The sequence below is a fragment of the Pseudoliparis swirei genome, chromosome 23, assembly GCF_029220125.1.
Source record: "Pseudoliparis swirei isolate HS2019 ecotype Mariana Trench chromosome 23, NWPU_hadal_v1, whole genome shotgun sequence".
NCBI lineage: Eukaryota > Metazoa > Chordata > Actinopteri > Perciformes > Liparidae > Pseudoliparis > Pseudoliparis swirei.
In genome coordinates, this window is record NC_079410.1 from 10582674 (window position 1) to 10610608 (window position 27935).

The window sequence follows — 27935 nt, forward strand, 5'->3', positions numbered from 1 at the left end:
AGTATCAAGAGGCTCAAGTGTTTGAGGCAAAGAAAACATTTATTCCAAGATAAATGAAAACCTGACATGATCAACATAATTGACAATTTATAAATCCACAAGGTTTTTATAATGCTTTTGGCACAAAATCAAACTTGGTTAATTTACCATCAGTCATAATACAAAGACTTTCTACAATCTTAATCTTCCAATCGTCAGCTTCGACCAAGCACCGGTTTATAATCGTGTTGCTGCGGTTCAGGACTCGACGCATCTCAACAATGCCCCTGAAGTTGTAGGTATTCTAGGAAGAAAACAGTCTTGATTTATAAAATGAAGAATCAATAAACAAACAGTCCAAGATGAGTTATAAAAATGAGTCATCGGTGGATGGAATAAAAAAAACAGCCGCCTTGAGTTAATCTTTTTTTTTAAATCAATCACATTTTCGAACTACGGTTTTTGAAGGTTTGACAACCACACGTTTTAACACCCGAGAGCCACTATATGACCTACGGGTTGTTCAAGCGAGTAACAAAAAAATCCTTTATTACTGAACCACAAGGATCCTAAATGAGTGACCACCTGAAGTACCTGTCCTTTTCATATGACAGATGGGTAAACTGACCTACTGCAAAAACTACCCCCAAAAAAAGAAATCACCCTTTTTCAGAATCGATAGCATGCAACTTGATGACAAGCAACTGTCACCTTTCTACCAGCTCTGCACCAACAATGTCATGGACGTGGTACTTCATGTGGAATTTCACATGTGAAGTGGTTCGCCGCGCCTCCAGCTCTGCCTTCAACACTTCACGATATTTGGACTTCTTCACCATTCCCAGCACTGCTTTACGACCTAACGGGAAGAGCGGTAAGATGGTTAGAAAACAAATCGTCCTCCAATTAGCAAGGCGCCGTCAAAACATTGTTGAATTAGAAATGTACATGAAACGTCAAAGTAGTGTTGAGACCATGTTTTTTTTAATAACACCCACCTTGTAAAAAGTACTTGGTGAATTTTCCCGAGTTGGGAATGGAAAGCCACCAGCTGCCTGCATCCCTCACAGTCAGAACCCCCGACTTAACCAGATGCCTAGAGGGTGAGAAAATATATGTGTTGATCTTTCTAAATGTATTTTCACACACCGAAGATGGATAAAGAAGTTCCAAACACAGGAGAAGACCCACATTAAAGCCACGTCAGGTGGTAAATGAGTCTTTCATACGTTATCTCAGAGTCCGTGAAGAGAAACTCCTTGAACATCTTGTCTTTGCTGAAGCTCAGTTCTGTGCAAGGACACAGCAACTTCTCCAAGAACCTCTCCACTGTCGCCCGTGTAGGCCTGCCTTCCTCCCCTGCCAGCACTTTAGTCTTGTAATCGGAAGCAAAAACCAGCCCGAAAGCATCCGCATCAAACCCGAGCTGGAACATCAGCAGTTCTCCTCGTTCCCTCATTTTATTCTGTGGGCCACAAGGAGGGCGGTGGGTTTCCCCATTTGGATAGATACACACATGCATGACCTTCCTGACATGGAGTCATCTTACCAGCTCCTTGTCCACCAACGTCTTGTCACTGTGGATGCTGTAGAGTTGGTGCTTCATGACAATCTGAGGCAAGCGGTCGTTGAAGAGCTTTCTGGGGAACAGCGTCATGAGATACTCAAGGGTGGATCTGACGTCAGTCGGTCCTTTAAAGTCAAACCATACATTTTCATATTAAATAAGATTACACATATATGTGATTAGTTGTTTTTTAGCAGCTCCACCTACCATCTCCATCATCGACTGCACCAAACTTCTGTGTTTCATTTCTTCTTTTCTTCACCTTGAAAGTGTCTGAAATCAAAGCCCGTTTCCGGTTCATACCTGAAGGGAAACATGGGCAGACAAACCGTGACTTGCAGAATAAACCTGTTTATCAAGACAACTGCTTTTCACTCTCTACAGATATATGTATTATTTGACGCATCAGAGAAAAAAAGTCGACTACAAGTGACATCCCTGCGCGTTGGCTGAAAGAAACAGTTCAATTGACATAGAAAAAGTAGTTAGTTAACGTCAGTTATATCTCTGGCAGCTAACTAGGTTATGTTGTTAACCCAAACGAGATAACGCTACTCAAGATCAATCGACCCACCGGTTAACACTCTGAAGTCCTCCGCCACTACATTTAAAAAGGAAACAGAGCACTTAAGTAGAAGTAGAAATGGTACAGTGTATCTCTGCTAAAGGAAAACTGCATTAACTTTCTGAGGTGTGCCTCTATTAGCCAAGCAATTGCATCCATTCTCTTTATACATCCACGACTGCAGCTAACGCTAGCTCACTGAGCTAACATTACTTTGTGCGTACACTGAAGACATGAGCCAACATTTGACCTGTTGAACTAAGTTAGTTACAACTTACCTAATCGCAACTAAGAGCATTAACTTGGTATTCACATCGCTTTGGACACATTTGTCACCACAGCTCTAACGGACAGCTGAAAAAGTCTTCTTCTTCTTCTTTTTAGGCTTCATGGCGTCCCACAAAAGGCGCATTACCGCCACCTACCGTATTGGATGTGGAACTAAGTGCATCTTCTAATTGTATTTACTCTACTTCAAGCTTCCTCTTCAGTCTGTCTCTCTCAATTATGAATTTCTGGAAATGTCAAATGATATGTTATCTGGTTTATTAGAAACATTTATCAAAAAGTTGTATTTATGCTGCATTTTTACCGGAAGTGACGCGACTGCCACCACGCGGATTGGAGGGGAAACTGCATCCGGAAGTAGCATTGAGTTTGGAGAGAGTTGTTGTTAGCTCGTGGCGCTATTAGCTTCCCGGCCAGCGAGACGAAAACACGTTGTGTTTTCTTTCTTTACTTTTTAAATTAGAAAAGACGCTACAACATATGATAATCGTTTTTCCACAAAGTCCTGCTAGTTATTGTGTCTGACGTGGCATTGACAGAAAGGTAACATTAGCTTAACGTTAGCTGCTTTTGTTGTGCATGCTGACTACGGGTACGTTAGGTTTTCATTTAATAACCGTGGAATTAGTAGTAGTGATAAAGTCGTTTTTATGTTGAGTAGTCACGCACATGGCGAAATCAAGACACAAAAAGTAGCTATTTTTGAAACCTTCATTAACCTAACATACAACAGGCATGCAAAGCAACGACATGTAATACACACATCTGCGTCTTTACATTATGTGTGCATGCAAATAATACTGACAGCATATACCGTTATCTCCACAGATCACGATGGGATGTGCTCAATTGGGGGTGCATATATAGTTCCATGATATAAACGTTGTGGTTCCCATGCAATAATAGAATCGATAAATATTCTTAGAAACTAGTATCTAGTATCGTTTATGTTCAATATAAATTATAAAAAATAAAAAAGTTAGATGTACATGATACACAAACAGTGGGTTGTCTTGTGTCAGCAGTATTAAAAAAGATTCACACTTCTTTTTAGTGACAACACAAGTTTCATAAATCATTGCTCTTTTCCCCACTAGGTAGCAATGGACCAGCACAGACCCCACAATCCAAACTCCACCTACCAGAACCCCCAGTCCGCATGCAGACGACATAAAGATACCAGTGAAAGAAATCCCTGTGAGAATAAACGCTTCAGACCAAACCAGTATCAGTCTGGGCCGACACCAGATCAAAACCCACACAGCTCTCAGGATTTGAGCACCAGAAGGGAGTTGTATGAAAGAGACTTTCCAGTGTACAAACAGCCTGTCGAAGTAGGATGTTTTTCCCTCGACTCTGACGGTAGATTCGTCAATGACAGCAGGCAGATGAGATACTATGTGGAACCTGGCAAAAATCCTAATTTTGACCTGAAGGATGGATACAAGGACCGCTACATAAAGAAAGATGTAACTAAGAAAGAGAAGCTGGACCACATCCTGCGATGGATCTTGGCCAATAAATCAAAGCTCAACTCAAAGGCGACCGCAGCCTCATCATGGTAAGTTTCCAGGCCAGAGAGATACTCCCCTGGGATCTATTGTTGCTACTCTCACCACAACTTTCCTGTTGGGCACGTCTTATTGGTTCTACCTCTGCTCTTTCCAGTGCTTTAGATTCCGACTTTGTGACATGGCGTGGTCATCTGACTAAGCTGCTGACCACTCCTTATGAGACACGGGAGGGCTGGTTGCTGGCAGTCACCAGGTTCAGAGGCACGCTTTACATCAGCGAAGTGGAAACAGAAGTTGCCCAACGGGAACGAGAGAACCGCACAGAGAAACACGAGGAGATGATGTACTGGGGATACAAGTTTGAGCAATACACTTGTGCAGGTATGTAGGTTAATACAATACAGTGTGATATTAAATGCGGGTTACTTTGTTTTCTTTGAAACCTTGATTGATTCACGGCCTTAGCTCACCTGTGATATTCACGTGCATCACATAATTATTATTTTTATATTGAGTCATCATATTTAGTCATAGTAAGCGACATGTTCTTAATGACACAATTCAAGTAAATAATGATAATCTTAAATAATTTAACTAAATGTTATGTCAGAATTCTAAGATACTGAGTCATCATTTTATCATCTCTTAGTATAAATAATAAACAAAAAAAGATGTTTTATCTTAACAGTTTGACTTACTGTCTCAAATTGATGACTTATTCCACTGGCAAAGAGTAATCTCTCAGGTTTATAATGAGAATAAATATAAAACAATATGTATATCATACCCTCTAATAAACTAAAAGGATATCTGGTTTGAATTGACATCAAAGACGATGATGGACTTGGTTACAACTTATTATCCCATATCTATGAAACTATAAAATCTAAACTGACTTAATATTGACATAAGTCAAAGTTTTTAAAGTTTTAAAGTAATTTGTGACCGTCTCACATTTTTTACCGAAGTACTCTGATTTAGAAATGATTATGAAAGCTTTATATCAAATTATTTTTGATGTAACTTCCATACATTCCGATCTCATTTTATTACATTTGACTCACACATCCTCTATTTATTAAAGACGATAGTGTTTTAAGCACACGTTTAAAAGATAACGCCTCACCTTTGTCCATCCCTGTAGATACCGTCCACAGTTTACCCGACCCAAGCGGAGTGGTAAACACGAACGAGGGATTCTGCACTGTGGTGCAAACTCGGCTGGCAGACCACAGACTGCTGTTCTCCGGTGAGGTTGACTGCCGGGATAAAGACCCCAACGCTCCAGCTGCTCCTGCATGCTACGTCGAGCTAAAGACCTCTGCGGAGATCTGCACCCCGAAGCAGCGCAGCAACTTTCACAGGTAGATGATGAAACGGTAAAGCATCACATGATTCTCCTTTTCATGTCATGCTGTTTGTTGGCTGTTACCCACTCAACGCTGTCGTAAGCATCCTTGTGGTGGTCCTCAGGTTCAAACTGCTGAAGTGGTGGGCCCAGTCTTTTCTCCCTGGAGTCCCCCGTGTCGTGGCAGGTTTTAAGGATGAGGAAGGAGTGGTCGTCACTGTGGACACTTTTCCCATCTCTAAGATTTCACAGCTGATCAAGGTACAGTGAAGTCGCTTGCATCGATAAAGCTTATCTGAACATTGAGAAATCTATTCAGATCTTTTTTCCCCCGATAAAATGTTATTGGACACGAGTTAATAAACGATTAACTAAAATATTTCTACTTTGTTTGTCTTCTGTATTTTTTTTCTGGACAGAATGAACACAACTGCTGGAAGCCAACAGTCTGTATGAACTTCTGTTGTGATTTCCTGTCTTTTGTGAAGCAAATCGCAACTGAAGACAATCCAAGGTAAGTTACAATGACAGACTATGTTGTTGACGTCTTTTTGTTTCAGGCTTTCATAAAAATCCTTATTATCTCCCTTCCAGCGTGGTGTACCTGTTCTCCTGGGAGCCCCGCAGAGATGTGACGTTCTCCGTCCACAGGGACTCCCAGTACTCCTTCCTGCCACACTGGTATGTGGAGGTGATGACCGGTCGTTAAGACGAGCACCATCAGCCCTGACGGGGTCAACTGTTAATGTAAATTCAGACCTCCAATGGAGGGTTCTCAGATTTTATTATGACGATCTTCAGAACAGTGGTTAATTGTTCAATGTTAATTGAAACAAAATTAGAAAATACTGTGAAAAAAAAGTAATGGATTAAGTTAGTATTGCATCTGCTGTTACAAGGTTTTTTCATGTTAAGTGTTCAGAAGAAACATTTCATTTGTGAAGACCGTAATTAATATGCATGGTGTATTCTTGTAATCATTGCCGTTGTTTTATAATGAATAGTGACACATTCACATTCTTTGGCTTCCTTCTTACTATCGAATAAAGCTAATGTCGTCCTTCTGCCTCCCGACTTAGTGACAGTTTCTTTGTTTAGAGCGAATTAAAATGGTCTACCGTGCCTCGCTTTTATATGAAAGCTGCATCATTTTTGTTTTCTCAATCTTGAAATAAAATGGGATGTTTTGATCATATGAATTTTAAAAGGGGACACAAATTACTCATTTAGTTGCAGGTATATAGTTTGTGACGCCTGTTTTTTGGTATATTGACATATTCTTACTCTGCGCTACTCTGCGACACAACTGGAACTAAATGTGATGTTAAGCTAATATTGAGAGCAGCGGATCTTGTAATGATTCAAACTCAAGTTAACAAATTGAACAACCAGTGAAACGGTTTCAAGGTGAAAGGCAGCAGAATTTCCCCAAATCAGAGAAGAAGCACCGTGGCAAAACATACTTTCATTTACTGAAATATTGAATACCCAACACTGCATAAAGGACACAGATAAGACTAAAAGTTCATACAGATCAATACAATCGGGTCGACTGTAAGCAGTTGAGTCCATCATGGATTTGTGTAAATCGTCAACAGTCATCACAGTTTAAGATATATTTAGAGGCGCTTCGCCCCTACTGTAGTATTTGTAAACATGTAAGTTTCACACTGTATTGTTAGGTACTCATTCATGTTTACTTAATATATTATAATTGTTTAAATTCAGACCTTTCAGAGCAGATTTTACACATGGAGTTTATACATATGGGAGCTTCTCTCCCTTTTAAGCATATTGTGGATACTGCTGATCTGTGTGCAATAATGACATCATAACAAAGAAGCAAAGAAGAAGAAAAACAAACAGCCATCTAGCAGGAATTCCATGAAGATTCTATAAACTCAGTTAAATTCACAGTTAAAACACAAGACAAGTGTGAGGAATGAAGGCAACACCTACTGGAAGTGGGAGCTTATCTTATTGCTATCATCATTTGTAGCAAGTCCCTAAAGTTTAAGGAACATTTTTTCATTTGGGGAAATAAGCTTTTATTTCAATAAATTTGAGATGTCGATGAAAAGATTGCTACCACTCTCGAGTTTGAAGCGGTTGAAGTTAAGCTGCAGCAGTTATATAACTTAGCGTAGCACAAAGACAGCTGAGCTAGCTGGTTAACAAAACCAACCAGCACCCCTAAAGATCACTTATTCACCGGTTGTAGTTTAAAACCTTCAAAACCCCATTTTACGGGGCAAACTATTACTTGTTCAGGATCAGAAATTCCCAGGAGTCCTATTTAATGTTTGGTCCATCTTCTCTCAATCTCTCTGGAAGAAAGCAAATAGGGGTTTAGTGATTTCCCCAAATGATTTCCACTTTCCCTTTAAGTAGTATTGTGAGAAAATACTGAGAAAATAAAAAATCTCAGCTGGTAAGGTCACCATTTCAACAGAGATCAAATCAAGAACAGTTTGCACACATGAAACTAGTTAGAGGTTAAAAAAAGAGGGTATTAGAAGTATCGCCCCCGGCTCTGCTCATGGTCTTTGTTTTGGGCACCAATCCCACCTCTTGTTGCAACGTTTACATGAATGAATCAATTCCTGGCTTCAACATATGATCGGTAGGCATTGTTAAAAAAACAAACATGTACCAACGCACTGCTGCATTCAAGTAGGCGTTTGTTCACCGCTTCAGTTTCTGGTTCAGGCGCATGACTTTGAAGGTAGCAGCAGTGATCTTCTCGTAGACCACGAACATGAGGGCGGCCGTCAGTACCGTCTGCAGCAGCTTGGCCTCCAGGCCTTTGTACAAACCAAGAACACCGTACCTCCTGTGAGCGAGAGGAAGACGTGTCTGAAGGAGGAGCTGAAGGCAGCAGCCTCACCAGTGGGCTCTCTGGGTCAGTGGAAGCGTTTATGTTCGTGGCTGCACTCACTTGATTCGGTCCATGAGCAGGGAGAAGATGTTTGAGAGGCCTCCAATCAGGCCGCCCCTACCATCACCTTTGTACTGGCCGAACTGAGGAAAGAGCGTTCGGCAGGTTAGCTTGATTTTTTTCAATTAGATGAGCGACTGGAGATCTCAAAGATAATCTACACCAATCAAATCTGCACGGCCCGTCATATAAAGCGATTACAAAGCGCTTAATCAGAATCAGAATCAGAATCAGTTTTATTGGCCAAGTAGTTTGCACAAACAAGGAATTTGACTTGGTAAAGTGTCTCTCAGTGCTTACACAAAATATACATTACAACACAATACAAAACAGAACAAATAAAACAAAACAGTGCAGTACAGAACAAACAGTGCAACGGTCTAAGAAGTTTTGAAAGTGACTTAAAGTATATACAAGAGGAATGGCTATATACAGTAGCTGTGAAACATTAAATAGAGCTTGTCAAACTCATAGAAAGATGTTGAACTTTTATACATAGATTTTCTATATATCTTTCTGGGGTTTTTTTTCTAATTAAGTTTGAATGCTGCTTTATTCTTGTCTTGCCACCACATGTGACAATATCGATAAAAGAACAAAATATATAGAGAATATCCTCTCACATAATGTGTGAGATATCTTGAAAAAGTAAACAAAAAGGTTGCGGTCAATATAGGTTAATATTTACCCTCAGGATGGCCTGAACTGTCTGAAGAGGATATGTTGCCGTGGTAGCAACGGCCTTGGCAACGGCTCCGATGAGAAAGATCTCTGCTGAGGAAATCTGTGGTCGGAGACAGAGATTGAATCCAATCATATCCAGTGTTGCTGCTTGAACATTTATAGAACTATTAGATCTATCGTATGATCAAAACATAAAATGGCAAACGGGTCACAGCCAAACAAACGGACCCTATAGCCACACGATGGCTTCAGAGATGTCCGTCTGTCAATGGATTGCCGTTACATTTCATACAGACAGTCCACGAAGAGGTCAAACTCAGGATGCTTGTTTTTTAGAGTTTGATGTTGTTTTCTTTGACTCCCTTGACTACATTTGAACAAAAGTCAACCGCCTCAAACAGGAGGTGGAGCTCATAGATTAGCTTGGATAACGTAGTATTCTACACAACAACGTCCGCGTCCTCTCACCTTCTTCCCTCCCTCGCCAGCCTTCCTCTTCATGGCCTCATAAAACATGAACTGCACGGCCGGGTTGAGGACGAGGATAAGAGAGGGCAAAGTGCCGTTCCACAGCATTGCCACACCCTCATTGGCTATGATCTGGGAGAAAGCATCTGAGTGGACAAGCAGGGTTTTACAACTGTGCAGCAAGAAGAAGAAGAAAAAAAACTGAACAGTAAGACGGATATATCTCACACACCAAAGATGCCCCTATACTGGGTTTGCTGGATGTCTTCGTCCCTGAACTTTGCTCCCTGCAGCTTCAGTCGAGTGTTGACCACCCACATGGGAGTGGTCAGGATCACATTCACCATCCCTGAAGGAACAACTAATCGTTAGCTTTCTCAAATCGTTCCTAAAAAGGTACCGCGTGGAGTTGTTGACCTCCAGCAGTGATACACGTTCACAGTGTTCCACGGATCAACAGGTGGCATTACCAACTAAAGTAGGGAGGGAGACTGCCAGCTAGGAAACATGGATTTAAATGATTCAATCAACAGAAAATAAATTATATTTCTATAAAAGATGTGTTGATTGTCAATCAAAACGCCACACGGCTCCTTTAAGTCCTTCAGTCAAAACCCTCGAGTCAGGTGTTGAATAATTATTAGTTCTGACCTGATACGACCCCCATGAGCAAGTCTTTGCCGGGTCTGGACTTCCCTGCATTCGACGCCGCCAGCTTCTTCAGGGTGTTGAAGGTGTAGAAGTAAACAAAGTTGGAGCAGCAGAGGCTGGAGATGACCGGTAACCAGCCTCTGTACAGGGACTGACTGGGAGAAAAGATGGAGAGTCAGAGTTAGAAAACTAGGCACGTATTCACACTGGAGAAAAGAAATCCAGAGAATATTTTGGCATTTCTTATTTTTAAAATGATCAATAATTAACAATGATTAATAATAATCTACTTGATGATCAACTAAATACTAACTGAATGATCAACTGTTTCAACTCTAGATAAGACAATTAAAACAGCCAGAATTCAAAATCAATTTAACCCTGAACTTTACTCACAGGCCTTCTTCTTTTGCTATCTCAGCCAGGATGACGTGGGTGGAGCTAGACTTTCTCTTCTCATCCACTGAAAAAAACAACACAATGGTGGGATAAGTCAGACAACAGGCAGCTCTACCAGGATTACGGGACACGAGGAGTTCTACTCAACCTCAATGGTTGGAGAACATTTTCTGTGTCTTTGGAGTATGGAGGACTCAAAATGACTTAAGTATCAATAAATAAATGCATGAATAAATATAGGAATAAATAAATAAATGCATAAATAAATAAATGCTTAAATAAATGTATATATAAATAAATAAATGCTTAAATATATGTATAAATAAATAAATAAATATAGGAATTAATAAATATACGTTATAAATCAACAGGACATCATTACATAAATATATCTCTACATTTCTGTATTTCTTCATTTATTTATTTCTCTATTTACGTGTCCACACGTATTTCTTCATTTATTCATGTGTGACATTTACGTGTCCGTATTTTCAAATGAGCTGGGGCGGTCCGAACCTCTGTCTAAAGCATGATTGGTCACAGGAGTGTGATGCACCTGGTGTGTTGTGTTATGCTCTACTATTTCTGCCTCGCACATGAAGCTGAAGTTGACTCGCTCAGCTCACCGTTAGCAGAAGTTAGCCGAGACAGCTTTTTTACTTCAGCCGTTTATCAATTCCAAGTACACTGAGTACAGACTCGTGTTCTTTTGGAGTCTGGTCTTGGGAGTCCGGACTCTCGAGGACGCAGGACGGTCTTTCTGGTCTTGTGACGTCACCACATCAACTGTTCTTGCTCATGAATTGACTCCAATTATTCACTGTAAAATACTTTACAGTGGAGTAGAATGTGTTGCGGTGTTCACTGTTGTTTGGCGTAGGCTACGAATAAACGGTAATAACTATACAACGTCTCGTAGCTTTCCTGACCCAGGGTCGCTACAATATGAAGTTATGAATCTAACCCTCAGTCAAATTGACGTAACGTTATCTTTTAATAAATAATAAACTCTTTGTGCTCTTTAGATCCTCCAAAACCTAATTATATCTCATGTTTAGCCGCTACGGAGACGTCAGAGCCAGCGGAGCATTTCAAAAAGTCCTGTCGAGATCAGGCTGCTCTCGGCGGCCACACAGCGCGCCCCAGCTCATTTGAATATACGGACACATAAATGTCACACATAAATAAATGAAGAAATACGTGTGGACACATAAATAGAGCTATAAATAAATGAAGAAATACAGACATGTAGAAATACATTTATTTAATGATGTCCTGTTGAGTTACAACTTATATTTAGTCATTCCTGTATTTATTTCTGTATTTATACATTTATTCTTGTATTTATTTATACATTTATTTAAGCATTTATTTATTTATTCTTGTATTTATTCATGCATTCATTTATTTATTCATTTATACTTAAGTCATTTTAAGTCCTTTCTCAGAAGTAAATACCCCAGGCGATGCCTTCAGGGTTATCTTGACTCGAGTGTAAGACTTCAAAATGTACAGAAAAAAAAACTAAGAGTAACAAACCAAAAGTCAACAAAAGGGGTTCATCAGGCGAGTAAGTAAATATATATATTTACAGAGCACCTTTCAAGAGCATAAAGTCACACAGATAATCAAAAGTAAAGCTGTATACACAATCATAAATAAATAAAAGTTACACTAAAAGTCAGGTCATCTTGTTCTAGTAGTGCAGCACAGTATAGTTGCTCCATAAGGAAGAGGAACTTCACACTAAACTCATGAACACCTCCAGCTCACCCTGCAGTCTGCTTTTGGCTGTGTCCAGAGGAAAGAAGACCGTCATCGCCGTCACACTCCCCTAGAAAACACACACAACCCATTGTAATCAAACTAAATAAATGTCTCAGTCAAGTAAAAACGGTTGTTTTCTTCACTTCTTATACATCTGTGTGTACTGCACTGGTCTCCCTGCTCACCATTGCACCTGCCACAGCGTGAACCAGCGTCTCGTAGGATAGAAGGCCGTCAGCCAATCCCCCGCTGCCGGACATCTCTGCCTGTCTCTCCCGGTCAGACCACCGCGCACAGAGCCAAACACCGGGAAGTAACCGCGCAGCGAGCCGAAGAGTGGAAGCTAGTTCTCGGTGTGTTTCTTAACTCGCTGCGTTCACGGAAGTTACGGAAACAGTCACAGCTCAAACTCCATGGTGTTTTAAAAACGGAAATGCGACTTAAAACAAAACGCAATTTAGAAAGAAAAGTGTCAACAATGTTTCCTCTCAGTCCCATACATTGGCTGAGAACGGTCGGACCGGGTTGACAGCTTCTTCTTCGTCGGTTCTCCCACGTCTTCTTCTTCTTCTTCGTATTTTAATGGCGTTTAGCATGCCGTTAACATTCATTAGAGCCACCTGCCGACGGAGCTGTAGACGTGGATTAAAAATAAATAATAAAAAGAACACAAATATTCTATAATAATTTTAAAATAAATAAATGGATAGTTTATTTTTTCATTTATTAATTAAAAAGAAAAGTTTAGTGCAGTGACGGAGGAATTTGTAGTTCCATATAAAACGTATATATTACTTTTTCTAACTATTTAACTATTCAACTAGTCAAACTATTTAATATTATAAATCACCCCAGTTGAGAAAGTATCTCTTACTATGTGTGTACTGTTTTGCACTTTAATATCTAATAAAGTGTCATATTTTATAAAATTATTGTATCTTAATCTGTGAAGTAAATACTAACTATATATGTGTAGTAACACAAATATAGTAGAATCAAAAGAAATGTTGTAAAGGTATCTCAGAATTGTACTAGAACACCTGGAAATCTTGCTCTGACCACACTTAATAATTAAGCTTTAAATAACTAATAGGAAGTAGTTCAACTCTCCGAATAGTATATTGGCTAACCCGGACCACCCTGTCCACCCCTATATTGCAGGGACAGCGGAGCACTTTGGTTTCCAAGAGACTCATCTAGCTTGTGTCACAATAACAGATGTAGATTATTCCTCCACAACTGCAATTCGACTTTATAATAAATCAACTCTGGCCAAATCAATCACACACAACTATAACACCGTTGCACTTGTTTGTTTGGTTACATCTTTGCACTATTGTTTTGTTAGTTAATTTAATATTATTCTATTCTATTCTTTGGATATGTTGTGCATTTTTATATTTATATATATATATATATATATATATATATGAATGTATCTATTGTGCAGCTGACAGCAGTGAACTGGACTTTGCTTTTGTTTTATGGCTCTGAGCTGCTGATCCGTTGACGCCCAGTGACCACTTTGTTTGCTCGCAGATCTGCGGTCGAGTCATTCTGTGAATCTGTTTCGAGTGTGAGAGAAAAAAGTGAAAGAAATTGACAGATTTGTTTGGACTTTTTCTGCTTTTGTGAAGAGATGTCTCGGTACCATAAGGCAGCAATTGATGGATACTTGGACCTCTTAAAAGAGGCCACGAGGAAGGACCTGAACACTGCGGATGAAGATGGCATGACTCCCACCTTATTCGCTGCTTTCCACGGACATGTCGATGCGCTTCAGCTCATATGTAGCAGAGAGTAAGCATGTTACACTCCTCTTTACTTCCTGGGCTTCATTTCACAACTAAATAAACTGTATCTCCTTGATTATCACCTCAGTTCTCTAATGCTAATTGAAATATTTGCAATTGTGGCCGTATTGTTACACTAAGACATAGAAATATATACATTTTATTTCAAATTCTCCTATTGTATGTATGATGCTCCAAAACTAAACTAAAATCAATTGAATATAATGGCTAAAAAGTGACGTGTTTGATGCTTTTTAAATTTGTATGACCACTAAACAGTTGTTTATGACTTCATCTGGGGTTTTCAACACATTTTTCATCATAAAATAATGAGCTAAAACTTAATTCCACTTTCCCCCCAATGAGCTGAGCCAAATGTTTAATCAGCCAAAGAAAACCTGAAACAAAAGAGCCCTTTATCTTTGCCCACTACCCCAGCCAACCTCCTGCCTTCATTCAAAACAACAAAAGACGGGCTTACATCTTGAACAACATTCTTACTGAAGAATTAGGTTAAGAAAAGATGTGTGTCGGGTGTAACACACGCATAACCTACGTGGCAAAATTGACTGAAGCTTTTTCCGCTATGGTCACTGGGATTTATGACAAGCTGCAAAAACATAACTCAGGACTTTTATGGCTGTGACATTGAGGCACGGCACAGGAGGACTTTACATCGAAATAGTTTACTTATCAGGCTATCTGTTTGATATGATTTAGTTATTATGTTGCGAGTATATTTTGTGTATGAAATACTTAATGTAAAATGATTTCCTTACATTTAAAGGAATAATTAGACATTTTGGGAAATGCATTTATTTGAACTATTTTGTTGTATTTGGGTGTATTCTTGAGCTTGATCTGAGGTACTTTAGCTTTCAGGATGTTATGAATACATATTCCCACTTTATAATTGTGTTTAATAAGTGTATTTTGTATATCAAATCAAATATAAAAAAATCAAATCAAACATTTTGTTTTTGTGATGCTTATGAACTGGCTAGAGGAGGAATCATTAATATATTATATATATTTATACAATAGAGAGTGGCACAAATTTACCTTTGTTGACTTAAAATAGATATCTTTTTTGTCATACAGAGGAGACCCCAACCGGAGTGACATCTGGGGAAACACCCCGTTGCACCACGCTGCTGCGAACGGCCACATGCACATCCTCAGCTTCCTGGTCAACTTTGGTGCCAACCTTTTTGCCCTGGACAATGAATCCCACACGGCCATGGACGTTGCTGCGTCTCGTGACCGCATGGACTGCGTGCGCTTTCTAGACGCCGCCGCCTCACAGCAGACCAACCAAAACCCCAAGAAGGTCGCCAATCTAAAGAAGGAGGCCATCAAGGAGGCGGAGAAGCGTGTAAAGCTGTGTGAGAAGGTGAAGAAGAAACACCAGAGCAAGATGGATAAAATGCAACGTGGAGCGGGCGATACTGGGTCCCTCTCAGAGGCCAGCATGGCATCAGCATTCTCAGACGGTGGTACCATGTCCAGTGTCAATGAGCAGTTCTCCAAAATGATTGCTGCAGACAAATCGGGCTCCCTTGCAGCCAGGGTTAAGGGCACCCTCCAGAAGAAGCTTGGGAAGAAAGATAAAGGCACGCTGCAGCAGTTGGGAGGGGATGGAAACGTTATTTTCCTCAAACCGGAGAGTGGAGCGTCCGAGCAGCCAGAGTTTCTGGAAGTCTTTAATGAGCAGGATGAGAGCATGTTAGACGAAAACGGAATGACAAGCTACGACTATGACAACGACGAGCCAGGCCAAGTCAAACAGTCCATCTTCAATCGGCCCGGTCTTGGAGGTCTGATTTTCATGAAGAAAATAGGGCTGGAGTCAGAGGACATCACGAGCGAGAACAACGAAAGCCTCGGCTACCTTGTTCAGAATGAGTTGTTAGAGGGAGAGGAAGACGGCGCTGGCTTTGAGGGGAATGGGGATGCTGATCTGCCCTGGGATCAGGAAGATCTGGGACTGGATGATGAGGAGGATGAGGAAACCTCTCCTTTGGATGTATTCTTGTCTGCCATCTCCTTGCCAGAGTTTGCTCTTGCATTCAGCAGAGAACACCTAGACCTGGAGGCGCTGATGCTTTGCTCTGATGAAGACCTGAAAGGCATTCGCATCCAGCTGGGACCCAGGAAGAAGATCCTGGAAGCTGTTTCCCGCAGAAAGAACACATTGGAGACTCCTGGCATCATAAAGGACAGCTCCCTGTGATCTAAAACACTTTATCAGTGATTTGTAATCCAGTTTGAATTCTAAAATGAATCTGTACTTGTTGTAAATAGAGCCAAGAGTTTAATTTTCTGTATAAAACAAACTGTTCCTCTAAAAACTATGTCTACTGCAAAAAGTATAAAACTTGTAATCCATATTATTTTAGCAATAATCTGTTAATTGAGTATTATCCATGTTAAATTCAATTTGCAAACAGCATGACCTCCAACAACTTGATCTTAAAGCCACATTATCATTGTAAACATGTTTTGGTCCATAATGTGTGACTGTTTTTGATCATAAATGAGGTAACAGTGTCAGTGGCAGATGTGTAGGCCTACTGATCATGTTTGCAGTTGACAACATGATGTCAAATAAATTAAACATTAAAATGGTTTTGTCTCCCAGTTAATACGATGCGTCTGTGTCCTATAGTTTTCATTACGTTGAGGGGGACTTCAGTTTGGTCACACAGTCACATTGTGACCATTTGGGGAGAACATGCTGGTCCTTACTGCAAGATAAATAAAGACAATTCCACTATTTGACATCACATGCACAGCACAAATACATGTGGTGACCAGATTTGGAACCTTAATAATAACTTCAACAGAGAAAGAAACAGAACTGCGAATTATCACTCAATAAAAGGTCTCAATTAAATGAACGCGCAGGAGCTGAAGCAAAGCCGGAAGTACTCCGAGGTAAGTTCTCTTGACCTGTGGGAGGGACTTCCGGCGAGACACTTTAAATCTTAGTCGTTCCGGTCGCACTCAACAGTCTACGGAGAGTGTGCTCGCGCTGTAGCGGTCACGATTATGCCCAACAGATAATACGCGTCACTGTGACAGCTGGTCTCACCTGTCTGCACCCGATGTGTGTTTCGCTCAACCGACGGATTACTTTAACTTGAGAGGTAACGAGGCTCCCGTGTGCGCCGCTAAACTTCATTCGTGAGCAAATAAACAATCTCGGATATTCTCTCTGCTTCTCTCGCGACTGTCCATCCCTCTTAAAACAGCGCTAACTTGCTGAGCACTAACTACCTCGCCAACTAACATCCAAGCCGTTGGTTTCTCCTGAAGTGGCCGTCCGTAACTGTCATGTCTCGTCTGCCTCCACTCAGCTCGCAGGCTTGGCTCGCAAAGGGAGACATGTCTGAAATAATCGCCGTCAGCGCCGGGTCGCCCTCGCCCTCCACGGTGTTGCAGGAGGAGGACTCCGCCGCCGGCTTGTTCCATCTGAGCAGCGAGGACTACCTATTCGTGGAGGCCTGTCACCCCAACACGGTGCTGCAGGGCCTGAACAGCCTGCGGCTCAACAACGCCTTCTGTGACGTGACCCTGTGCTGCGGGGGGCAGGAGTTCCCCTGCCATCGCATCGTGCTGGCCTCCTTCAGCTCCTACTTCCAGGTAAACCCCGGATGTTGACTCGTTTAAAATAAAACTACAACACACAAACCTCTCTAAATTGAGTCTTTCTCTTCTCCCCAGGCCATGTTTTCCACTAACCTGATTGAGTCCAAGCAGGAGCGTGTTGCCATCAATGGAGTTGAGCCTCAGATGTTTGGCATGCTGGTGAGCTACGCCTACACGTCAGAGGTCTACATTTCTAATGCAAACGTGCAGGTAAAGTCTCTGCCCTTATCCTCCTTTGTTGTTGTTGTGTGACTGTCCCTGTTCCTGAAGAGTGTTTGCAGAAGATGTGTTCTTTCGGTCCAGGCGCTGCTGGCAGCGGCTAACCTGCTGGACGTGATGGCCGTGCAGGAAGCCTGCTGTCGTTTCATGGAGCGTCAGATGGATGAGATTAACTGTGTGGGCATCCACTGCTTCGCTGAGGCCCATTCCTGTAAGGTTCTGGAGAAACAAAGCATGGACTACATTCATGAGCACTTCAGCGCTGTTTCTCAGCAGGTGAGATGCTGACTGAGGGATATGGATAATTCCTTATAGCTTGGCCGGTATTAATTATTAATTCTACATTCTCTGGACCGGTGATTTAAAAAGAAAAGAAAAAAAGTATACACGAACATATATTTCAGTGATTAGTCAATTAACTGGTTTGTCAATTCATTATAATTATACCACCTGAGGGTAACTCAGACACTGAACTCTTTTAAGACTGGCCTAAAAACCTTTTTATTCAGGAAGGCATTTTTTACCTTGAGTTAATTAATTGTCAGCTATTACATTCTTATTTTTGTTATTTTTATGGGTTGCTTTAACTATGTTTTAATCGGTTTTATTTGTTTTTGCTATATGTGTGGCACTCTGAGATTCTTTGAAGGAAGAGTGCGGAAAAAAATGAAATGCATTATTATTATAATAATTTTCTTCTCGTGCCTTTATTCCACCAGGACGAGTTCCTGTCTCTCTGTGTGGACAAACTCGCAGAAATCATTGCTAGTGATTTTCTAAATGTGCCTCAAGAGGAGATGGTGTTTGAGGCCGCCATGTCGTGGTTGAATACATGTACCACTCGCAAACAGAGCTTTGAAAAGGTCAGTTCACACCAGCTCGGGTGCATCCATTTCATTCAATTCAGTTTCAATTCAGTTTATTTGTATAGCCCAATTTCACAAATTACAAATTTGTCTCGGAGTGCTTTACAATCTGTACACATAGACATCCCTGCCCCAAAACCTCACATCGGACCAGGAAAAACTCCCAAATAACCCTTCAGGGGGAAAAAAAGGGAAGAAACCTTCAGGAGAGCAACAGAGGAGGATCCCTTATAATGGACAACATACTTTTGACTTAGCCCCGTGACTTTCCAACTAGAAATGATACCAGTCGGTGTCATCAGATCTCTATCCCATTCCTCAAAGGTGCTCGAATGTATCCGGCTGCCGCTCATCAGCCCATACTACCTCCATGATGTGATCGAGTCTCTGGATGTGGTGAAGGAGAACCAGGCGTGCCAGAAGCTCATCTCTGAGGCGAAGGACTACATGCTGCTGAAGGACCGCCGTGGAGAGCTCTACTTCCCTGGAGTGAGGCTACGCAGGTCCAGAGGTGTTTACAAGCTCATCCCATGTGTTTTCATTATGGGTAGAGGCTGCATCTCTGTCCATCTGTAGATCATGCATTTATGTTTGCTTAGCCTGAAAAATATGTACTTTCTAGTTTCAGATCTTGGACCCCCTTCGCACCTTACATTGTAATGTGTTTTGGGTGATACTATTGCGATCTGATAGAGCTTGACCAGACAGAAAATGCATTTAGGATGGATCCTCCAGAGTGTAAATGTAATGTTTTAATAACTACGATCTGGATTTTATTGTCTGGTGTAAATGAGATCTAGGCTACATAAATTAGACCTGTTTTGTTTCCTGTCTATATAAAGTAATACACAAGTTTTTTACAATTTTATTTCATTTACAAAATCTACAAGACTAAATTAATAATCATTAGTTGCCGCCCGACACACAAGCGTCTTGTATCCCAGAGGGACAATTTATATGTCTAAAGTCGGCATACCTTGGCTCACTCCTTTTTGTTCCTCTTGCCATGACGACAGGGAAGGCTAAAGTGATATTGACAGTTGACCGGGAGGATGACATGGTGGTGCTGCGCAGCGTCGGGAGCTTTGATCTCGTGACTAATCGGTGGAATAGTCTGTCCTGCCCGCCCTTCGCTGTGAGCAGACACGGGCTCGCCGTGTCAGGTGAGGAAACGAGAGGTTCAGTTAAATTCAAGAAAATGTTAATGAGTGAGTGAATAAAGATCCATATTGGGATCTCTGAAATGAGCATCAGTGAAGCTCAGACGATGACGCTCTTCTTTCCGTCCTCTGCGTCTCTGGAGACTCCACCCTGTATTTGGCGGGAGGAGAGTTTCCTGACGGCTCAGCCAGCCGCGAGGCGTGGCGCTACGACTCCTGCGTCGACTCCTGGATGGAGATAGCTCCCATGAATGTCGCTCGTTCTGAGTTGGGTAAGGCAGTCATCGTACGACAGCCACTACTTCTGAACTACACATCAAACTTTCTTTGCCAAAAATGACCTTTTATGATTAATTGCAAGTTCCGACCTTATTTCCACTCGTTTAATGTAAATAATTTTCAGTCTTAAATTAACTGTAAATAGTCTCTAATCTATTCCAAGAAACTGAGCATTCGCTGATCCTTTATGTAAAATGGTGTTATCAGTGACTGGACCTTAATGTTCCTCACGCTCAGGCCTGGTGATGCTGGACGGCTTTGTGTATGCAGTGGGAGGCTGGGAGGGATGCTCTCGCCTGGACTCGGTGGAGTGCTACAACCCTCACACCGACTCCTGGCAGTTCACCAAGTCTGTCAAGATGGCCGTCACGAGTCCCGCTGTGGTGGCCATGGATGGACTTCTCTATGTCACTGGCAGGAAACGCAGTCGACACACATGCACATTTTTCTCGAGTTTGTCTTTTTATTCATAGGATTTACACATTTGGTTTTTCCTGTCCTGCTAGGTGTTGCGGTTCTAGAGGATGGTGACGGCACAGACTTCACCCAAGTGTACAACCCTAAAACCTCTGTATGGACCGAGGTTGCTCCCATGCAGATCGCTCGCTCTGGTTCAGTTGCATGTATGCTCAAAGGAAAGATTTACGCGATAGGTCTGTGATGCACTTTATTCCGCTAAACAACAACAATAACGCAGCAACAACTTTCATGAAATCAAAGTAAATCTCTGGTTCTCCCAGGTGGATGGCACGCCTCGACGGAGAACAGCGATAAGGTGGAGTGTTACAGTCCTAAGACCGATCAGTGGACCATGTGCGCCCCCATGAAGGAGCGACGCTACCGGCCTGTTGCTGACGTGGTAGATGGAAAGATCTACGTCCTGGGAGGAACACAAAGCTGGGACAGGTGAGGGGCCAATTTGGGAAATGTACAAAAAAAGTGCTTGTTAATCTAATGCTCCTCTAATGCCAGCAGGAACTTGTGCAAGAGCCCAAGAACCATTTTACTTACTGACTTTACCTCTGTGCATCCATTCAAACATCAAAGTTATACAACAAGAAATATAAAGAACTGTTTAGAAGTCTGACTAATTTATCTAATCTTCTTGGTGCAGTTTAATTGCAGTGCAAAGGGTGCTGATGTAATTCCTGTGCATAAAAAAAGAAAGAAAAAATATATATATTCTCTAATGCTAATCACCTGTTGCACACAGATATTTCGAGACTAACGAGAGGTACTGTGACGAGACGGACACGTGGGAGATCATCGGGGAGCTGCACGCCAGTCGCAGCTGGCTCAGCTGCGTGTCCCTCCAGCTGAGGAAGGACCAATGGTGACAACTTTTTTTTTTTTTACTCCGACTGCTTGTGGAATAACCCTCTTTTGGCACGGTGAAGAAGGAAGAATTGTCGTCGAGCTCAAGTAACTGATTGACAACTCTGTAAGCAGTCTGAACTCGCTCAATGTTTTAATGTCAGCACTTTCTCAGCCAACAAAGTTTATTTTTGTATTATATTGTGGCGTATTTATTTACTACCTGTGACGAAGACCTAAAAACGGTAAATATTTTGCGCTGTCAAAAGATGCCAAATTTGTCAAAGAATCTACTTGTGAATATTTTCAAAGGTCAACTGTGAAAAAGTTGTTTAAACGTGACCAGTGTTTTTGTAATTAAACTTTGTAAGAATTATTTTCTTGCCTCTTGTAATTGAGTATTTTTGTAATGTCATGTGCGTCATATATTTTACTAACTTTAAATGTGGACTCTAATAAAGACTTTTAAATTAATAGTGAGTTTTTTCTTCAAATAACCGTTTGGTGTCATTTACTGTAATCCAAGAGCCCTGTTTTGTTAATTTTAATTGTTTTAACCTGGACAGACTAGTTTCTTTAAACACTGAATATTTAAAATCAGTGGACATCTCTGGGGAAAAAGCCACACTAATGGTTTCAGACTATTGCACTGTTCTAAATGTAAGAGCTACGATTGTAGTAATGTAACTAACAAAGACGTGAAGTAAAAATGAATTGTAAACATACAGGTTGTAAATCGCCATTGCATTCAACATGTAGATGAAGATACCTGAAATTAAATGTACATATTTTAGGTGTTTTTTTTAAACACTCCATAGTCCCTACAGTCAATGTCTCACGCGCCGACATTCATTTTGGGCAGTAAAACAAATTGTAAGTAATAGTTTTTATTTTCTCGGTAGTAATGGGCCTACCTAAATCTAACCGAAATGAAAGTATCATTACTTTGTCTGTAAAACTGTTTGCAAACCTGTTTTTAAATAGTGTATGGTAGCTGCGCTCACACAGAATCAGATTATGGTGGACCGAAAATGAATAAAGTATAAATGAATGCATGAATAAATACAGGAATATATAAATGCTTTTTTTGCATTTAGTTATACTTAATTCATTCTGTCCTCCATATCCGATAGCTTGTCAAATTGCGTGTTACCAACTCAACTTGCCGTGAGAGTTCATCTTGTCTGCGAGAAGCGGTGGGTTGTGGGTAATACGTCAGTCAGCAGCCATATCTGTTTTCCTGTACTGGTTGAAGGAGAAAGTCTGAAGCCATGAGAGGAATACGCTCTCTTAACATCCTCCCCGTGAGTTTCGTAGTTTCCTCCATTTCATCCGAGTTGTGTGGCCTCTGGAGGCTGACCGGTGCCCGCTTTTTCCTCTCGTCCTGCTCACGAGGAGCGTTTAGCTCCAGTTAGCCTGCTGGCTAGTTAGCTCCCGAGCTGTCTAGCTAACTAGCCAGCTAGCTAGTTGTCTAACGTCAGGTTTGCGTAGAGTCAAACATCCCACACTCGTTCCGCGACAACGTTACGGGTTTCAGTGCGAGGTGCGCGTGCTGTACGGTAGTCTGTTGGCTCTGTTCAGCTCTGTCGCTTCTTCTGTGGTTCAGCTGGATGCAACCTGAAGGTCATCTCTGAACTTCACGAATCACTTGTTTTGATCGTGAAATTTCGAGGTAAACAACCCTCTTTAGTTTAGTGACATCCGGGTATTTTAACTGACAGCTTTGTTGACAGGACACACATACGTGCACGTCTTCGTGTAAAGTGTCTCAAGCTGCGCAGGTCATGTTGGGTCGCACTACACTGACGCAGCCAAGTGTGTGTGTGTGTGTGTGTGTGTGTGTGTGTGTGTGTGTGTGTGTGTGTGTGTGTGTGTGTGTGTGTGTGTGTGTGTGTGTGTGTGTGTGTGTGTGTGTGTGTGTGTGTGTGTGTGTGTGTGTGTGTGTGTGTGTGTGTGTGTGTGTGTGTGTGCAGGCGTTTAAACTGAATCTGATAGTAAAACTATCAAACATAATCGGTTTCATAGACTCTTTTCTCCCTTCTATAGTTACATATTGAGCATTGGTTATAACCAGGTCAATCGGAAAGTGATTTATTTATTATGGTCCTTATCTTATCTGTATAACCTTCAGAGGCAACATGGGGTGAATTTATCAAGTATTCGTAAAGATAAAAGGAACATAATGTTTAAAAAAACACATTGTATTGGCAAACTGAACAACTGAATGCTTTCATTTCCTGTTGGTTATCTGGTGACCCCTCAGGTGTAATATTATTCCTTGGAGGAGGTGTTGGGGAAAGGATACCACTGGAATCTCTCAAGCGCTTTGTGTCCTTACAACAGAGTTAGGTAGCCAACAGCTGCTGCTCTGAAACGTTAGATGTCCAGTTACTCTTTAGGGATCTAATGTGACCCCGCTCGAGTGGAGTGCTTGCAAGAAAGTAAATCCTCTTCCAGTCCGCTATTGAACTGGACCCAAATGTTTTGCAATAATTGACGCTGCAACACTTTCTCCCAGAAACACTGAGTTGAGTTGAGGGCACTGGGCGCCACTTGAATTAGGTGTCACCCCTTCCCACAGAAACGTTGCTATGCCGCAGCCAGGAGGAGCGAAGCTCTGACTGAACCCCTCGCAGGCCGCGCGTCGACATCATCGGCACCTCTCTCTCCCCAAGATGTCCAGGTAGGTGCCGCCCTCGACTATGCAGCGGTTGCGTATCAAACTGAACATGTGTGTATTTATCTTAACAGTTTGATTCCAAGTTTTCAGTAACATGTTCTTATTTGCTTCTTCAGGTGTCCAAGCTTCCAATGGGTCTGGTGGTTGCATCGCTGGAGAACAATTCTCCCCTGTCCAGCGTCGGCGTGTTCGTAAAAGCCGGGAGCCGATACGAGACAGTGGAAAATCAGGGTGTCTCTCATGTGCTGCGTCTGGCAGCAAACCTGGTAATTTTGTCTTCTCTTCGCGGCTTATTGTGGGGGACAGTTTGCTCTAATTTAACTTTTGCAGTGCAAATCCTAAGACAAGTTTCCCAAGCCCACAACCTGATTTTAGATCTGGTTACACAACAACTTTTTGTTGTTTTGTAGACTACTCGGGGTGCGTCTGCCTTCAAGATCTGTCGCGGTGTAGAAGCACTGGGGGGCAGCCTGAGGTCAGTGAACCATGCACACACTGAATGCCCATGCATTTCCTGCTATAAATAGATACCAGTGTGACGTAGCCCACCTCATTGAATCAACTGTGTTGTCATCTGTTTATCTCCAGCGTGACAACATCAAGGGAGACCACCGTCTACACGGCAGACTGCCTGAGAGATCACCTGTGAGTCCTTATGTCAAGTCCATAATGTTGTTTTACTCCTGTGTTGATGCCTCAGTATGCGTTAATTTTACTTCATCTGTATGTGTGCGCAGAGATTCATTATTTGAGTTTTTGGTCAACGTGACTGCAGCTCAGGACTTCCGGCCATGGGAGGTGAACGACCTGACGTCCAGGGTGAAGATCGACAAGGCTCTGGCTCAGCAGTGTCCTCAGATAGGTCAGTAACGGTAAACAGTTCAGCTCCGAACAAACTTCAACAAAATATTGTTGTATTGAGGTTTTTCCTGCTAGCATATCAGCACATCTTTGTCAAGTTCAATTGGATCAAATGTGTAGCGATCTGACCAACGCATGTCCATTATTTACTGGCAGTTTCTAATTTGGCCTCTTAATTTCGGAGGGAACAGAAATGGTGCTTAGTGGGTTGTTAATAATCATGCTAACAATAATGCTTAAATACACAGTAACAAATGTTCAGACTTCAAATAGTTTGTTCTCTTGTTACATGGGTCGAAAATTATTTAAGTGTAATAATGGAGGTGTAATTCATTAATTTAACCCTAACCATGGAGAGATGAAGAGAGGTCTCGTTGCTGAAACTAAAGACACTCCAGCTGTTGTTTACTGTGACTTTACAGGTGACTTGCTTTGTGTAATTTGGGGCCTTTTCTATTTTCTTTCTCAGGTTTAATTGAGAAATTGCATGAAGCAGCGTACAAAAACGCCCTGTCCAACTCTCTTTACTGCCCAGACCACATGGTCGGTCGTGTCTCCTCCACACAGGTATGGATCTTTCATAACGGAGCCTTTCGTTCTTCGTTGGTGTGTATGCAGCTCTTACACCTTAACACAACTCTCCTTGTCGCCTTCTTGCAGCTGCACTCATTTGTGGAGGACAATTTCACCAGTGGCAGAATGGCTCTTGTGGGACTTGGTGAGTGTCTTGTCGCACTGCATCGATTTGTCGCTGCTGCTTCCCAAACTCATCAGGTTTTGGTTCTCACTGCTCTTTTTTTTTTTTTTTTTTTTTTTTTTTTTCAATGAATGTTTAGTCGGCATTCTGAAATCATGTTGATGTAAGTAAACTGTGTCTGTGTGTCCTCGCTCCTCTGAAATGTCATCAGGCATAGAGTTAGTAGGATCTACAGAGGCAAGCAGTGATAATGTGGGATTCTAAACATGTTCTAATGCCGACTCTGTCGGTAAGCAGACAGGTGTGCACTTCATGCTCCTCTGGATGTTTCTATTTGTGTGGTGTGTTTGAGTTCGCGAAGGTGCTCTGTGTTCCACTTCAGTTGTATGTTTTGTCTGATCTGTGCATTCAGGTGTGAAGCACTCCGTCTTGAGGCAGTTGGGGGAGGGGCTCCTGAGTGTCCGCAGTGGGGCTGGAGGGCCTGTAGCTAAGGCTGTGTACCGTGGAGGTAACATTTTTAACTTCAGAACTTAGTGACATCACATCTTTTGAGATCTATCGTCCTGACGCTATTGTGCATCTGTCTTTGCGTGTAGGGGAGCTGCGTGTGCAAAACAATGACGACCTGGTGCACGCACTCATAACCAGTGAGGGTGGTGTGACTGGCAGCGCGGAGGCTAATGTCTTCAGCGTGCTGCAAAGGATCTTGGGAGCTGGGCCACATGTAAAGAGGGGCTCAAACAGCACCAGCAAACTGAGCCAGGGTATTGCCAAAGCTACCACACAGCCCTTTGATGTAAGTACAAACAAATTAAGTAGTAAGGCATTGTTGGTTTTTTGAAGGAGAGTGTATTACATTAGTTATAGATGCAGAGTTTGTCTCCTAATGTCGGATGTCTTTCAGGCCACAGCCTTCAACGCCTCATACTCTGACTCCGGCTTGTTCGGCGTCTACACCATTGCACAAGCTGGCTCCGCAGGAGAGGTGATTTTTTTAAATTTCACTTCTCTTGAAGACAAACAAAACAAATGTAACTGCATCTAAAATGTGTTGCTTGTTGCCGTCGTCTGTGTAGGTGATCAAAGCTGCCGTTGCTCAAGTGAGAGGCGTGGCTGAGGGAAATGTATCGGAGGCGGACCTCACCAGAGCAAAGTGAGTTCACTTGGTAACGCTGGACATGGAGGTGAAGCAGCTGTGTACCAACATATTAACGTGTGTGTGTTTCTGCCTAGGAACCAGGTGAAATCAGAGTACCTGATGTCATTAGAAAGCTCTGACAGTCTGCTGGAGGAGATCGGAGCTCAGGCTCTGAACACCGCAGCGTACCAGCTCCCTGAAGCTGTTCTCCAGGCTGTAGATGCCGTTACCCATGACGATGTGATCATGGTAAGTGTCTTCTTTCTTCTTCTTTTTTTCATGCCCTATACGCTACCTGTCCTAGACCAAATCACATAGATGCATTAATCGAGTAGCTGGTGAACATAGTGGAGCATTAATCAGCTAAAGAAACAGGTATTTCTCTGAGGAGTTGGTGGAGCCCCGACACAGCTTTCAATCATGGGTCGACATGTCAATGTTGCTTCATATCTGCTGAATGAGTAAAGAGGCAACTGTTGCTAACCTGTTCATGATAACACCTTTATATGGTGATAATGTATCTTTTATTTCACTTTTAGCCAAAGACTGTGCTAAACTTTTTGACCAATGTAACTGTGTGGAATACAGAAATAACTCGAGATAAATACAAAAACATGTAGTTCCAAAAATGTTAAGTTTATTAATTGTAAGAATGCAGATGTATGTGTGTGTTCAAACATACATATAGATACTACTTTTAATGACAGTATATGGAGTTGTGTACTGTGTTATGTACTGTACATAAGAACTAACTAAGCAGTACATTTTAAAACTCTCTTCTCTATTTACAGGCTGCAAAATCATTTGTTGATGGCAAGAAGACCATGGCTGCTAGTGGACAACTGGCGAATGCACCATTTGTGGATGAAGTATGAAGATAAAGTCGAAGAACAGATGATTTTGAACTTGGTCATGCTGTGCCTGGCTGCTTGCAGAGGAAAGATACCGCAAAGCCAGTTTCCTGCAACTATTCATTTGATGTCACCAATCATTTGTAGTCTGTCCTGTAAGCACCAACGGAGAGCCAGGCGATCATAATGCAATTTCTCTTTTGTTTTGTTTTTGTAAATTTAACTGTATATCTATGTAAATTAAAGACCATAATAACT

General features: G+C 41.8%; 6 protein-coding genes across 9 annotated transcripts; 4 read left to right on the forward strand and 2 right to left on the reverse strand.

Annotated features, from left to right (window-relative positions):
* Positions 1-4: 4 nt before the first annotated feature.
* On the reverse strand, positions 5-2495 carry stk19 (serine/threonine kinase 19). Its single transcript, XM_056406587.1, has 7 exons — positions 2390-2495; positions 1754-1849; positions 1529-1671; positions 1209-1444; positions 978-1075; positions 691-838; positions 5-283 (listed from the first exon to the last, which is right to left on the reverse strand). The coding sequence occupies exons 2-7, from the start codon at positions 1845-1847 to the stop codon at positions 238-240; spliced, it is 765 nt and encodes a 254-aa protein (XP_056262562.1). The 5' UTR covers positions 1848-1849; positions 2390-2495; the 3' UTR covers positions 5-237.
* A 277-nt stretch (positions 2496-2772) lies between these two features.
* On the forward strand, positions 2773-6383 carry dxo (decapping exoribonuclease). 2 transcript variants are annotated; one of them, XM_056407920.1, is made up of 7 exons: positions 2773-2991; positions 3497-3960; positions 4068-4294; positions 5058-5277; positions 5387-5522; positions 5681-5775; positions 5856-6383. In XM_056407920.1, the coding sequence occupies exons 2-7, from the start codon at positions 3503-3505 to the stop codon at positions 5968-5970; spliced, it is 1251 nt and encodes a 416-aa protein (XP_056263895.1). In that variant the 5' UTR covers positions 2773-2991; positions 3497-3502; the 3' UTR covers positions 5971-6383. The 2 variants fall into 2 exon arrangements, with proteins under 2 accessions (XP_056263895.1, XP_056263894.1); XM_056407919.1 differs by having other exon boundaries at positions 2773-2942.
* A 328-nt stretch (positions 6384-6711) lies between these two features.
* On the reverse strand, positions 6712-12715 carry slc25a17l (solute carrier family 25 member 17-like). Its single transcript, XM_056407921.1, has 9 exons — positions 12354-12715; positions 12175-12235; positions 10399-10465; positions 10003-10157; positions 9584-9700; positions 9352-9497; positions 8888-8983; positions 8200-8282; positions 6712-8094 (listed from the first exon to the last, which is right to left on the reverse strand). Exons 1-9 carry the CDS (start codon positions 12426-12428, stop codon positions 7947-7949), a joined length of 948 nt encoding a protein of 315 aa, XP_056263896.1. The 5' UTR covers positions 12429-12715; the 3' UTR covers positions 6712-7946.
* Positions 12716-13684: 969 nt separating this feature from the next.
* anks4b (ankyrin repeat and sterile alpha motif domain containing 4B) lies at positions 13685-16606 on the forward strand. Of its 2 annotated transcripts, none has more exons than XM_056407517.1 (2): positions 13685-13968; positions 15063-16606. In XM_056407517.1, the coding sequence occupies exons 1-2, from the start codon at positions 13808-13810 to the stop codon at positions 16192-16194; spliced, it is 1293 nt and encodes a 430-aa protein (XP_056263492.1). In that variant the 5' UTR covers positions 13685-13807; the 3' UTR covers positions 16195-16606. The 2 variants fall into 2 exon arrangements, with proteins under 2 accessions (XP_056263492.1, XP_056263493.1); XM_056407518.1 differs by having other exon boundaries at positions 13941-13968; positions 15043-16606.
* A 337-nt stretch (positions 16607-16943) lies between these two features.
* On the forward strand, positions 16944-21924 carry si:ch211-256e16.3 (kelch-like protein 2). 2 transcript variants are annotated; one of them, XM_056407476.1, is made up of 12 exons: positions 16944-17110; positions 17321-17606; positions 17688-17822; positions 17916-18107; positions 18551-18694; positions 19022-19208; positions 19714-19860; positions 20001-20129; positions 20374-20550; positions 20643-20789; positions 20877-21042; positions 21350-21924. In XM_056407476.1, the coding sequence occupies exons 2-12, from the start codon at positions 17349-17351 to the stop codon at positions 21471-21473; spliced, it is 1806 nt and encodes a 601-aa protein (XP_056263451.1). In that variant the 5' UTR covers positions 16944-17110; positions 17321-17348; the 3' UTR covers positions 21474-21924. The 2 variants fall into 2 exon arrangements, with proteins under 2 accessions (XP_056263451.1, XP_056263450.1); XM_056407475.1 differs by having other exon boundaries at positions 16944-17606.
* Positions 21925-22647: 723 nt separating this feature from the next.
* On the forward strand, positions 22648-27935 carry LOC130188913 (cytochrome b-c1 complex subunit 2, mitochondrial). Its single transcript, XM_056407477.1, has 14 exons — positions 22648-22754; positions 24032-24133; positions 24247-24396; positions 24541-24605; positions 24719-24775; positions 24868-24992; positions 25461-25558; positions 25652-25709; positions 26101-26196; positions 26285-26484; positions 26593-26673; positions 26765-26841; positions 26922-27075; positions 27618-27935. The coding sequence occupies exons 1-14, from the start codon at positions 22722-22724 to the stop codon at positions 27699-27701; spliced, it is 1380 nt and encodes a 459-aa protein (XP_056263452.1). The 5' UTR covers positions 22648-22721; the 3' UTR covers positions 27702-27935.

Excerpts from the sequence above, each read along its gene's own strand:
- anks4b (XM_056407517.1), top strand. The coding sequence starts at position 13,808 with ATGTCTCGGTACCATAAGGCAGCAATTGATGGATACTTGGACCTCTTA. Across the intron at positions 13,969-15,062 it reads CAGCTCATATGTAGCAGAGA|AGGAGACCCCAACCGGAGTG; the intron begins GTAAGCATGTTA and ends TTTGTCATACAG.
- LOC130188913 (XM_056407477.1), top strand. The coding sequence starts at position 22,722 with ATGAGAGGAATACGCTCTCTTAACATCCTCCCC. Across the intron at positions 24,134-24,246 it reads TCTCTCCCCAAGATGTCCAG|GTGTCCAAGCTTCCAATGGG; the intron begins GTAGGTGCCGCC and ends TTGCTTCTTCAG. Across the intron at positions 26,485-26,592 it reads CTACCACACAGCCCTTTGAT|GCCACAGCCTTCAACGCCTC; the intron begins GTAAGTACAAAC and ends GATGTCTTTCAG.
- slc25a17l (XM_056407921.1), bottom strand. The coding sequence starts at position 12,428 with ATGTCCGGCAGCGGGGGATTGGCTGACGGCCTTCTATCCTACGAGACG. Across the intron at positions 10,158-10,398 it reads ATAGCAAAAGAAGAAGGCCT|TCAGTCCCTGTACAGAGGCT; the intron begins GTGAGTAAAGTT and ends CTTTTCTCCCAG. Across the intron at positions 8,095-8,199 it reads CTGCTCATGGACCGAATCAA|GAGGTACGGTGTTCTTGGTT; the intron begins GTGAGTGCAGCC and ends TCTCGCTCACAG.
- si:ch211-256e16.3 (XM_056407475.1), top strand. The coding sequence starts at position 17,298 with ATGTCTCGTCTGCCTCCACTCAGCTCGCAGGCTTGGCTCGCAAAGGGA. Across the intron at positions 19,209-19,713 it reads GAGGCTACGCAGGTCCAGAG|GGAAGGCTAAAGTGATATTG; the intron begins GTGTTTACAAGC and ends CCATGACGACAG. Across the intron at positions 20,551-20,642 it reads TGGACTTCTCTATGTCACTG|GTGTTGCGGTTCTAGAGGAT; the intron begins GCAGGAAACGCA and ends CTGTCCTGCTAG.
- dxo (XM_056407920.1), top strand. The coding sequence starts at position 3,503 with ATGGACCAGCACAGACCCCACAATCCAAACTCCACCTACCAGAACCCC. Across the intron at positions 5,523-5,680 it reads AGATTTCACAGCTGATCAAG|AATGAACACAACTGCTGGAA; the intron begins GTACAGTGAAGT and ends TTTTCTGGACAG. Across the intron at positions 5,776-5,855 it reads GCAACTGAAGACAATCCAAG|CGTGGTGTACCTGTTCTCCT; the intron begins GTAAGTTACAAT and ends TCTCCCTTCCAG.
- stk19 (XM_056406587.1), bottom strand. The coding sequence starts at position 1,847 with ATGAACCGGAAACGGGCTTTGATTTCAGACACTTTCAAGGTGAAGAAA. Across the intron at positions 1,672-1,753 it reads TGCAGTCGATGATGGAGATG|GACCGACTGACGTCAGATCC; the intron begins GTAGGTGGAGCT and ends TTGACTTTAAAG. Across the intron at positions 1,076-1,208 it reads TTCACGGACTCTGAGATAAC|GCATCTGGTTAAGTCGGGGG; the intron begins GTATGAAAGACT and ends CTCACCCTCTAG.